Source organism: Plectropomus leopardus, chromosome 2 (assembly GCF_026936395.1).
Source record: "Plectropomus leopardus strain MGB_pleo_1.0 chromosome 2, ASM2693639v1, whole genome shotgun sequence".
Lineage (NCBI taxonomy): Eukaryota > Metazoa > Chordata > Actinopteri > Perciformes > Serranidae > Plectropomus > Plectropomus leopardus.
In genome coordinates, this window is record NC_142177.1 from 25,928,504 (window position 1) to 25,941,103 (window position 12,600).

The window sequence follows — 12,600 nt, forward strand, 5'->3', positions numbered from 1 at the left end:
GCTCCTTGCCTCTTGTCCTACTGACTCACCTTATTCCCTTCACCTGAGCTTCTCTGCCTTTTTTTTCCATCTGCACCTTATCCCCTCATCTGAATAGTTTGCCTCTATTTGATCCCTGGTTTTGTTTTATGATATTCAGTTTAGCTTTTTTCCTTCTCAAACCCTAAATACAAAATTATTGAAGTTCTTATTGCCTTCAGTCTGCTGCATTTGGGTCCACCTATTCCACATCACATGTCACTGTCACTGTAGGGATCCTTTCCATAATGTCACTTATAATAATAATCTGAGCCTATCAGCGACAAGAACAAGCACTTTTAGTTGACAATGCAAAACTGTCTTCAGTTGCACAGTCAAATACATGGTTAAAGTCCTATGAACAACTGATTTCCCAAAACATTGCAAGAAATCAGAGCAAAATGCAACAAAGAAATTATTGTACCCTCATCTTGTCTTGTATTGTCTGAAAAACTCTCACCTCGATGATTTTTTTGGGATGCAGGTCCTGGTCTTGCATTTATTGCATACCCCAAGGCTGTTACTATGATGCCTCTGTCTCCACTTTGGGCCTGTCTCTTTTTCATGATGCTCATCTTCCTCGGCCTGGACAGTCAGGTGAGGGCTGCTGGTGTGAGAATACTGAGACTACAGAGAATATTTCACTAACTAGTGAAATTGGAAAGTTGCTGAAGATGTGCAAGTAAAGAAAGATTTTTTATTCAAGATTTTTTGAATAATTTGCCCTTCTCCCACACTTTGAATTTTATTTGGTGGTGTTTAAATTTAAGTCAGGTAATGTTTGATGAAAAAAAACATGCATGCAGGTCAAATGTCATCAAAACTAATGACGGATTTTTTGTATTTCTGTGTAAGATATGAGCTCATGATCGTAATTGAAATGTTTAACCGCTAGTGAATAACTATGTTGTCTTCAAAGAGCACTCAATATGCTCATTTTCAGTTTCTTCTACGTCATGTTCATATGCTTTCATGTTGGAATCAAATGCACAAATGCATGAATAAATCTTCGAAACACAAGCGGACATGTTCCAGCAGAAAAATGATCAGAAATCTGGAACAAATTAGCAACATCAGTGACGAAGATTGCACGTGTCCCTGATATTAGCTTGTAGCTTCATGCAGCATTGGACATAATGTAAACACTTGCAGTAGTGTGCCCTAAGTAGTCACTAGGTCTCATTTACTGTACCACAGCAATGTCTTGTCATCTGTTAGTAATTAATTTATTAACCAAACAAGGCATTTAAGACATTTATGTTGTTTATTTTGCAGTTTGTGTGTGTGGAGAGTTTAGTGACAGCTGTGGTGGACATGTACCCAGAGACCTTCAGGAGAGGCTACCGCAGAGAGCTGCTGATTCTGGGCATGTCTATAGCCTCCTTCTTCATAGGACTTATCATGTGTACAGAGGTAAGACTCAGTTCATTGTGAATCTTGAAGGGAATTATCTGCTAAAAGCAATGCTACAAGTGTGACTTATTTATAACCATTTTTTGGAATGATGAACAGTTATTTGCTGGGGTAACAGGAAGAATTATTTACATGTCCAGCAGAAACCAGGGAAAGAAAGTAAAAAGTTCATTAAACTACATTAAACAAAAAAACTTTAAACTTCTCTGCCATAGCAAAGGCATTGCTGTAGCATCAGTCTGTGTTGACTGTGGGCTTAAAGCCTTTCAGTGGCCGCCTCTCTCAGATGGTAACATACTTCTTGCACCTGTGAGATTAATATACTTGCATCATGTGATCTGCTGTCTTTTATTGTTCAGTAGTTGTGAAATGACTCAGGGGTCTTTTCTACTGGACGCTTTGTTTTCACTTCCTGAAGGTCGAGTTATTTATGTAGAGCTGCATTCATGTCACCAGCTCTGTGTGCTTTTAAGACCTTTCATCTTGATGTCATAGTAACAGAAGAAGAGGGTCCTCACACTATCAAGAAGGTCTTTCTTCCACTAAAAGCTTTTCATGTATCCATATGCTCTGCTCTCCTTCCATCTCCACTGTAAACCTGCTGTGCTGTTCTCTAGTGGCCCATAATGGCCATGAAACAAGGGAGAAAATATTTAATGCAATATTAAAGTACAGCACTTTCTCTGTTTTTTTGTCTGTTATAGACAGCTGCATTGACTTGACCTCTGTCATTGTCATTACTAAAATCACCAATTTCTCCCCCTGCTTTTGCTCGTCTTTCAGCACTACCTGCACTCTAGACATTTTATTCCTTTCTGCCTCCAAAGAGACATCATGAATAAACTGTCAGAGGCCTAGACTGGGATTAAAGCACAGTTCAAAAGGTCCTCTGGGAGTGTCGTTCAATACCTGGCTGAAATATAAAAACAGTCACTGAGACATTTTGGATATATTCGTAGCTGTTAAGGAGTAGTTTAGAGCTGTGATGTAACCCTACTCTCAGATTCATGTGAGATTTTATTTATGATGACCCTTTTAGTGGAGGGAGTAGATGAGTTGGTTTGAGTGGAGGAAGGGTAGGTAGGTAGAGTGGAGGGTAAAATGTGAGCACCACAATGAATACATTTACAGGAATAGTTTGTAGATTTTGGGAAATACATTTTTTACTTTCTAGGTGAGAGTTAATTAAGAAGATTGTAGACTGCCCTCTTCCAAAATATGATTATTATTTTAAGCTAAACTATATCTTTTTTCTAGATCAGGCACAAGTAGTTTTGGTGCAACTGCGACCATTTCACAACATTTACCACATTTAAAACTGCAACCCAACAGCAGGTGAAGTGTGGCTCGCCATGTTAATTATATGTGTCTGCAGCTGGGTGGCTGTTCGTGTGTTTAAGTTGGAAGGAAATTCTTTGTAACAGTCCTGCTTCCAATTTTTCCCAGTGGCATGAAAAAAAATCCCCTGCCATCCCAAAAAGCGTTTTCCCCATAGACCACTATAATAAAAGAGACATCTGTTAAACTGTTGACAGGACACCTTGAACTTCAAACAAGGTCAGTTATGAATTTTTCCATCATGAGTTTTTGATCCATGGTGGCTAGTAAAACTTTGATTAAAATGATTTAAAAATCCTTTATATTATCACAACGTAAAGTCTGTGAGCTGATCAGGGAGAGCAGGAGAAATACTACTGCACATATTCAGTGGTCCATACACCACAGAAGAAAATCCCTGTTTTTTTGACGTACTGTGCTTGGTGAGCAGCTCATTTGGACTGAAAAGGTGCCATGTTAACGTCTCAGAGCAGCAATTACCATCGGCACTGCATAGCAGCTCCCTGCATGCCCCTTTTGGCAACTGCTTGGGATGTTGTCGGCATAAAAAGCATTTACAAGATATTCTGTTATCCACCAGTAGAGGCACTCTCTAGTAATGAGTCCTAAAACCTCGAAATCCGTTGCACTCTCACCTTAGTTCCCTCGTCTTTATTAGCTTCCAGATTTGCCTACAGAAAAATGTCATCTCTGAGACACTCTGTTGTATTCAGAGGGCAAGAACATACCACCCATGTGGTCGTATGGGCTGAAGTTTTTGTTGAAGGATTCTCACGTTCATTTTAAGCTACAGTCGGCTGACTGTTAGCTTAGCGAAGCACAAAGAATAAAAACAGCACGAAAGGATGATGCATTTTGTCGTCACAAATGAAGCAAGATATAGCGTGTTGATGTGCAAGCTTTAAACATTCATGTAGGCTATTTATTTATTCATTTATTTTATTACTTCTACCTTTTGAAAGATCCAGACTAGCCGATTCCCCTGTTCCCAGTCTTTAGGCTTAGCTAAGTTAATCAGCTGCTGGCTCCAGTTTCAACTGACATATTAGAGTGCTGAGGCCGAAAAGGGATTTCCAAAAAATGTTATACTACTACTTACATGTTCAGGAATGGACGTGTCCAGAAAAGTCTGAAATTTCAACTGTTGTCTACATCACTTTAACAAATGTTCTCAATGTATCAGAGTGAAAATGGAGCACTTAAGATCAGACTGTGTATTAGACATAGCCCTCTGTTGACTGCATGGACGTTTTATTAACACCACATTTGGTGGTAACAACTTAGTACTGGGAACCTCTTGAGTCAGTGAACCATTGTCAAAGTCCCTCTTTTAAATAAGGTATAGGAGATATCAGTGCTGTGTTGCTTTTTACTTCTGTTTATCACTGTGACATTGGTCCCTGACAACCAAATCAAGACCTTATTCATTTAGTATCTAATGTGATGAATCCGCTCCTGATGCTCATACAGATGCTGTGACAAAAAACTGACACGTGTCTCGTCCTATCAGGGAGGGATGTACGTCTTCCAGCTGTTTGACTCATACGCTGCCAGCGGGATGTGTTTGCTGTTTGTGGCCATATTTGAGTCCATATGTATCGGCTGGGTGTACGGTAAGATAATGGTCTCAAATTGATGTTGGATTTTGCATTCCTGACCATTCTCATCCCACATATCAATATTCTGTCCTCTCTGTGAACTGAAGAACTGTCACCGATTTCAGCACAGAAAAAGAGGATGTTTTATATTGTATCATGCTTTTATCTTCTCTGCTGTATTAATATTTCTTTTCTGCCCTCTGCTGGAGAATGGACTCAAACACATGCATCGCTCGCATGTGTGTTGTGTAACACACGCAGATCTTTTAACTGAGATATTGAAATGATATTACAGTATTAAAGCAATTTGATTTGATTTTTATTAGGCAAACATAGTGCCTTTTTTTCTGTGTAATTTGGTGTCCTGTATACACTATGAAACTACAAATTAATTGTCTAATTTAGGCTGAAGAAAACTAACCCCATTATATGAAACCCCATTATATGAATTAATTAACTCAGAATATTTTTACATGCAACAATGCAAAATGTTTGCCTCTTTAAAGAAAGTTTCAGGCAACATTTTATCCACATCTAGTCAGCAGAGCTGTTTAGACGGCTGTACACTGTCAAAAGACATCAATCATGTCATTATTTTGATGTTACACACAGAAACTCTGAGTGACACTTATTTGCATTTCAGGTAGTGACAGATTCTACCTAAATATTGAGGACATGATTGGCTACAAACCTGTCTTCTTCATCAAATGGTGCTGGATGATCCTGACCCCGGGCATCTGTGCTGTGAGTCCGACTGCAGACACAAAATCAACAACAGCAGTAGAAACATATCATGTAGACAGGCTCAGTGGTGATGATGGACATGTTCAGAGGATACTATTTTTTCATCTACTGGCTTGATTGCTTTCAAAAACATGGGAAGAAGGCAATGAGCAACAAAAGAAGAAATGACACAAAATAAGAAAAAAACACCTGAAAATGACCTGAAAATTAGTACATAAATAAATTAAATTAAATTTTAAAAACCCAGGAATGACCTAGAAACAGTGCTCAAAAAATCTAAGAATTTTATAACATAATTTTAAATGTATAATTATGATAATAATAAATATATTTTTCCCGAGCAGCATTTTTTCCCCTAGATATTTTTCCCTAGCTTCTTAAAAATAATTTTCTAATCCACTCATTTCTTGCAGCTTGCAATACATTTATTACCAAGTTGCTCATTGCCTTTTTGCTATGTTTTTCAAAGAAATCACACCAAAGTCGCTCAGGTTTCAGAGGTTTAAATACTTGTGAAAGGCATCTGAAAACAGCACAAAGAAAGTGATTTCACTCCAGGTTTCAAATGGTTAAAAGCAGTGTTTAGTTCTAAAATAAAATAGTTTTTGATTCATCTGGCAAGATAATTTATTAGTTTGTGTGAATTATAAGTGTTACCCTGTAGCTGTTACATTCAGTTATACATGTTTTGGGATTTATATTTAAATATTTCTAAATGCAAGCATTGATTGATACCTGGATAAAGGAGAAAGTAACACATTTGTTCATGTAGGAACTGGTTTAGATTGTTTGGCTCTATCATGTGTGACCTTACATTTACTAGACCTGTATTTACTACACCACCATACTGACTCTGAAATATAAAATATGTGACCTTTATTTACAAATGAGGCATTTCTTACAATATAAATAACCACATTTGCAATTAAGATGTAATTCTCTCCTGCAGGGAATTTTCTTGTTCTTCCTGATTAAATACAAACCGCTGAAGTACAACAACGTGTACACCTACCCTGACTGGGGTTATGGTATTGGCTGGTTCATGGCCATGTCCTCGATGGTCTGCATCCCACTGGGGATTATCTGGATGATCTGGAAGACTCCTGGCACCTTCTCTGAGGTACAAATACACACACAGACAGATCTCACAAGGGTTTCTTTTGGTGAGGCAAAACATTAATGCTCATGCCTTATTGCATGTAGCTTTATCTATATTGTCATTGCAAAATAAACTTTAATACCTTTATATGCTTGTAATTATTGAAGCAAATTTCTTTATAATACCAGTAGGTAGTAGTATTTAATTTAATTTCTTCAAAAGGCAAATGTTTTATTTTGGTTTGCATAGACCGTACATAGGTGAAGGGAGCAAAGTTTGATTTTCCATCAGCCTTTTCAGCCAAGACGCCAAAATAAAATATTGACATTGTATGTTTCGATAAACCACGGATACGTCACATTTATGCGTTTCTTACTTATCAACGTTTCTAAAGTGATGTAGTGCTGATAACATGTACATGAGATGACTTTGTCATCTAAAGGTGGAGGAGATGGTGGAGAAACTAATCAACCAGATAATTTCTGTGATAACCCTGCGGCAAACACGGTCAAAATGCTGTGGATTGAACAGGTTTGATATGAGTTTACCTGCCAAGCAAAATATTAGGACGATAATGCATAGCAAATGTCTTTTGCAGCAGATATGTCACTCAAAAAAAAAACAGCAGCAAAGGACAGTGTGACAATATGTTAATCAAAATATATATATATTAGAATCATTGTCAACAAGACTTACATTTACAGACAGAAAAGCAGAACCGCATTAGTGTCTGTTATTCAAGGGATGCCCCATACCACCATGTAATGATGGAAATGACTCATAGTAATCCAGCTGCTGTATCTTTACCATCTGACGTTCTCAGAGGGATTGTGACACAGTAAGATAATCTCCCATCACTGCTCGAGGGAGGATCAAATAAACAAATTGCAGGTTTCTGACATGAGACCATCAGCAGTGGCCTCTGGCTTTTGGCAGACCTGAGGTACAATGAATAGTGACAGAAAAAAGATCAGAGATGTGTTGTTCATGTGTTGGAAAAAAATCAACATGGCATACAAATGTTAAACTAGTGTAGATATCTTAAAAATAGACAGAGAGAAAAAAAGAGATCTTTTAAAAAAAGTAAATTACACATTACTCTGATTTGGTTATATATATGCTTTTACAATAATACCAATATATTGTGATGGCTTCATATTTCTCTATGCATGTTGATATCACAATAGCCATTCAGTCAGTTAGCAACTTAACTGGCTAGTTCATGTGAAATTGGTCAGGCGTCTGGAAGATAAACCTTATCTGTTATGATATATGCCATTTATGAAGTGCATGCTTAAAGGCTCATCTAGTCACTTGGTCATCCACAAAGTACCTCTACACTGAATAACAAAGAATGATATTAAAGAAATAAACTTTCAGTCTAAAAACTGGAACAAATATGACAATTTTATCTGTGGAGGCATACAATTGCTAAGCGGTAATTCTAGCTTGTTGATGCTCTTTCAGTCCCTTTAAAGAGTATGACTGCATACTCCATACATAAGCTCCTTCTGCATAATGCTGCAATTAGACAGAGCACTGTGGTGGGAATATGAGTGATAACCTCTCTTCTCTCCTGATGCAGAGAATGAAGAAGTTGACAACTCCCAGCCCAGATCTGAAAATGAGAGGGAAGCTCGCTGCTCTCAGTCCTTACGCTGCCAACGATGCAAAACTTAAGGTTGATGGGAAAATATCCACCATCTCAGAGAAGGAGACGCATTTCTAACCGACCACCTGATGAAACAACCAAGCTGCCTGCTGTCTTCTCAATAAGTCCAACAAATGAAAACCACAGCAAACAACAACAACAGTATCCGCACCTACACAAAACAGGAAATGAAACAAATGACTTGGAGTGTTATTTTTGTTTTGTAAAAAAAAAAAAGCGGGAAAAAGGAAAAGCTATCACATGATTCGTAGTCTGCTTCTGTTTTGCACAAACTTTGATAACACTTTTTTTCAGTTAACATCGTGACTTAAGCAGCTGTTTCTTTCTTTTCTAACTATTAATATTTTTAAGATCTGTCTGATGACATATGTGGTTAAACATGTCCTGGTACCTTGTCAGTACTGGTCACACTAGTGTCTGGGCCTGTAGAACAAAACCAATGTGCTGTGTTGTAAAAAAAAAACTTACACTGTACATTTTCTGGCAAAGTGCTGTGCCTCTTTATTAGGTACTAGGTACCCAAATGTGACTGTCTAAGATGTAGCAGCATGGGGACCATTCTACATAGTTTTGTGTGTTAAGAGGATACTGCAGTGTGTGTTAGCACTAAGGCTATAGGAGGGCAAACCCTGAATACCCCTGCAACTTTGAGTTGTACCAGCTGGGACTGTGGTGGTTTATAGGTCTTCAACAATTCTTTTTTACTTCAATTTAGTGTTGTTGCTAAGCAACATAAGCAAAAACTCAGATGCAGTTGAATGATATTATTTGGCTCTTCCCAGGTTGTCAAATGCAGACCCTTTGGCATCTCATAGAGATGCACGTGGCAAAAAAAAACAAAAAAAACAAAAAAGAGTGTGTATGAACTGCAGTAACAGTATTTTTCCAACTGCAGGAAAATGTAACTGCATCAGACATGAATATGTGCATGCACAAAATGAAACTAATGCTTTCCAGCTGCAGTAGTCTCTAATGGGGACCATCCAGGCGATATAGGAATACGATGGCACCTCTCATAAGAGCCCTTTTCAATGAGACTTTAACACTTAATATCCATCAAACTTTAACTGGATTGACAAAAGGTCCTAGGAAAGTCCATTCGGGTTTAGGGTTTAGTAGACAAATTCTGTTGGACCGTAGTATATTTAAAGATAGTGTTGCTGCTAATAGGTCTTAGTTTAATCTTGACATGCTTATTGTAGGACTGCCCCTTTAAAGTCAGAGATTCGAATCATCAGTTGACCCCTCAATCGACTGGGATTGCTTCAAGTTGAGCAGTCTTTTTTTTCTTAGCAGCGCACTTCTGGCGATGTTTTGGTCCTCAGATTTTGCTGCAGAGTGCACGCTCTTGACTTTTGCATTACGCTTTGGTACAGGGAGCTGGGAACGGTGGACATGCAATTAGCGGCACAGAGAGGGAGAGATTCTTTGCTTCAAAGTGGTAAATTTACAGCTCGCAGCAGCTTATTATGTTACAGTCTCTGGCTTTCTTTGATATCTAGTGTTGGCAAAAAATGTTACACATTTCTGACCCGTCGTTAGCGCAGTTAGCTTGTTTACAATATTATGGGAATGCAGTGTGTATAGAGAGCAAAACAAATCATCAAACATTTGTACTGAACAGCCAGATTGAATTCGACTGACATCATTCTGAGTCAGGTACAGCCCAACTTATTTCTACACTTTGTATTCTTAATCTAATATTTACAATAAATAAGTTGGTTCAGTGCCATAGTGGCAACAACTTACAATATGGGGCCCCAAACTAAATCATGCTTAGGGCCCCCAAAAGTCAAAGGTCATCCCTATCAAGGGGCGTGACAAAGTGTCAGGATTTGACAACCTGGGGATGAGAACACGTTGGAGGTTTACAGTAATATTGAAGGCAAAATCAATACCTGTAAAACCATCCCCTTTTAGAAATCTATAATGTGACATCTCTTGTTTTTTGGGCTACCAATCTTCACATGGCTACAAATAGTGGGTGACTCGCAGGCTGAGTCAGAAAACACACTTCTCTCTCCTCTAGCTGCCCGCCTATAAGTCTTGGGTATCCGTCATTTCACAGCTATTATGCTGAGCCTAACACAGAGTGACAGACAGATGTGCTTCCACCCCTGCATTTTTATTTCCTGTTCCGCCTGTAGAAGAGAAGATGAACGCCCATCAGATGAGCATTTCAAAACCCATCTGTCTTCTTATCCCCCCCTCCCCCCACTTCATTTTAGTCTTCCCCCTTGTCCCCTTCTCTCTTTTCTCCCGCTGTCCTTCCCTCTCATCTTCAACTTCTGCTTGTCCGCCTCTTTCAATGTTTTTCCACTGCCGTCTATGGCGTCTCTTCATCACGTGGAGGGCTTGAGCAATGACCCGGGCCTCATATGAAACTGTGATGATGCTGAATGCTTTGCATTTCGTCATAGACTCTGCATTAGTGATAGTCTTGCCATTTTTGTTACCTTTCTTGTACTGGGAGAAAATACATCTAACAGTTTTGCTGTCTGAGCCACTGCAGGAGTGAAAGCAGTCTGTTGCTGTCATCCATTTAATTGTGGGAAGAGTCAATGAGCTGGTCTCATTGTTCAGATCAATCTCAGTCCAATCGACACTGGAATGACTCTGAGTTGTCCTACCTCCCTTCCTTGATTTATCAGACTTTCTCCTTCCCCTCCTTTCTTCCCTCTGTCCATTGTTTCCTGTTGAAAATGCAATCAGAGCAGAGCATCTGAGGGGATGAAACTCAAATTTCTCTCTTTACAGTTTTCAGGAGGAGGCAAAGAAAGCAGGGGAAGAAATTAGGGATTGATGAGCTGAGGAAGTGCACGATCGAGTAAGTAGCGAGGGAAATCGAGGAAGTCGTTTAGCAACTGAAGCCCCTCCTGTGTAAACTGTGACATCCTCTAGAACATGTGATTGGTCCCGCTGGTGTGGTTGCATTATGACATTATCACCTCCTCACTGATGTTTGTGCAAGTTAATAGTCGTGTGCATTGGAAAAATATAGCCTGCTGTTTAACACTGATCATGTCGATGTATATTTTTACATCTCTTTCTAGATATATGTGGTCTGTTTCTTGACATGAAAGATGTTTTAAAAGAATTGCTGTATTAAAAAGAATTTGTTCTTTGTTTTGACTTTTGATATGTCGCTCAAAAGATCTTGTTATAGAAATATAATGAAAGGTGTTTTACTGTTCTGTACTGTTCTACACACATTTTGGTATTCACAGGACACATGAACTGTCTGCTTACTCATTTTTAAGAATAAATATTATAAAGGAAAAAAGAGAAAAGACTCTGGTCTTTTTATTTACCTTTATCTCGCAGCATCACAGTTAGCTTTTAAAGGGGGAAAACTCTTAGATACTGACATTTCCTTTTAAAGGTCTTGGAAAGATTTAAATGTCTCTATTTGTGATGAGACTTTGTGGATTAAATAGTAGATTCAAATAAGATAAGGTGGCATTTTACAAGTCCAATACAGTGACTGCATGGACAGAGACACAGTGATATGAAGCAGACAAATACTAGGAAAAAGCAAATTGATAAGCATACTGAAAGTAAAATTTTCATCTGCATGTAAAGGACTGATAACTGAAATATAAGAAAAATAATTCGTTAATACAAAAAGCTTGTTTTGTCACCTCAATTTCTTTAGTTTATTACAAATTTGGATATGAGAATAAAAAATCTACAATGAGAAAAGGATAGATGTCAATAAATCCTGCAAAGTAAATGTCTAAATCCAAAATCATACATACTTAAACCCCAACAGACCTTTAATCCACCCACACAGATGTTTTCACTTAATCTGCCAGTTTAACCCTATTGCCAGAATAAATGTTGGCATTGTGCATTTCTGCAAACTAGAATATGTTACATTTGTATGTCTCATTTCTCGCAGATGGTAAATTGTAAATGGACCTGCACTTTCACACATGAATCCCATTCACTCATTCACACACTGGTGACCACGGCTACCATACAGGTGCCTCCTGCTACTCAGTTTTTATTCATTTAGGCACACTCACACACTGACGAAACAGCCATCAGGAGAAATTTTACCTGGGGATCGAAGTGGGGATAAGGGAAAAGGGAATATATATATGTTTTCTTTCATTCAGTCAAGTACAGAATTACAGGTGCCCGTCTCCGCACATAAATGTCCCTTTTCAATTGTAACTGTGCAATCATGTTTTCCAGTATGTACACCTGTCTTTATCCATTGCTCCACAGCAGGTGACTGATTCTGCAACCAGGAAACAGTTATCATTTTTCTTGCTACTAATAAAGCCATAAAGTATGCCTCTCCGTATACATCCCAACATACAATGTATTCAGACGCAAATCAACATTTAAAATGACTGTCACCTCCTTTTTAATATTCTTCCAAAAATTCTGCAGTTTTGGACAATCCCAAAAGGTATGTGTGCGATACCCAATTACTCCACATCCTCCCCAGCATAATGGTGATGACCCTCCAGTAAACCCAGACACCACATGAGGGGTCGGGAGCTAAAATATTGTAACAGGATTGGCAGACTCCCCTCCCTGCCTATGGTGGGCGGTGTAACAACTACGAAGGACTACATAGAGCAAGAACTTACAACCAATGAGGAGTGAGTATCTAGAGCAGTCATGCAGGTGGGCCCAGGCAGAGTATGATAAAAAATGTTTGCTGACAACATACATGATCCCAACCGATTCGGATAAAGACTCTT

General features: G+C 38.6%; 1 protein-coding gene across 1 annotated transcript in view; it reads left to right on the forward strand.

Moving 5' to 3' along the window:
- slc6a11b (solute carrier family 6 member 11b) overlaps positions 1-10,024 on the forward strand; it is a 35,367-nt gene extending 25,343 nt beyond the window's left edge. Inside the window, exons 10-15 of the mRNA XM_042506324.2 lie at positions 503-615; positions 1,294-1,431; positions 4,280-4,382; positions 5,011-5,111; positions 6,061-6,231; positions 7,796-10,024. Of these exons, the coding sequence (XP_042362258.1) occupies positions 503-615; positions 1,294-1,431; positions 4,280-4,382; positions 5,011-5,111; positions 6,061-6,231; positions 7,796-7,939 (770 nt within the window). The 3' untranslated portion in view covers positions 7,940-10,024. The remainder of the gene's footprint in view (positions 1-502; positions 616-1,293; positions 1,432-4,279; positions 4,383-5,010; positions 5,112-6,060; positions 6,232-7,795) is intronic.
- The last annotated feature ends 2,576 nt before the right edge of the window (positions 10,025-12,600 follow it).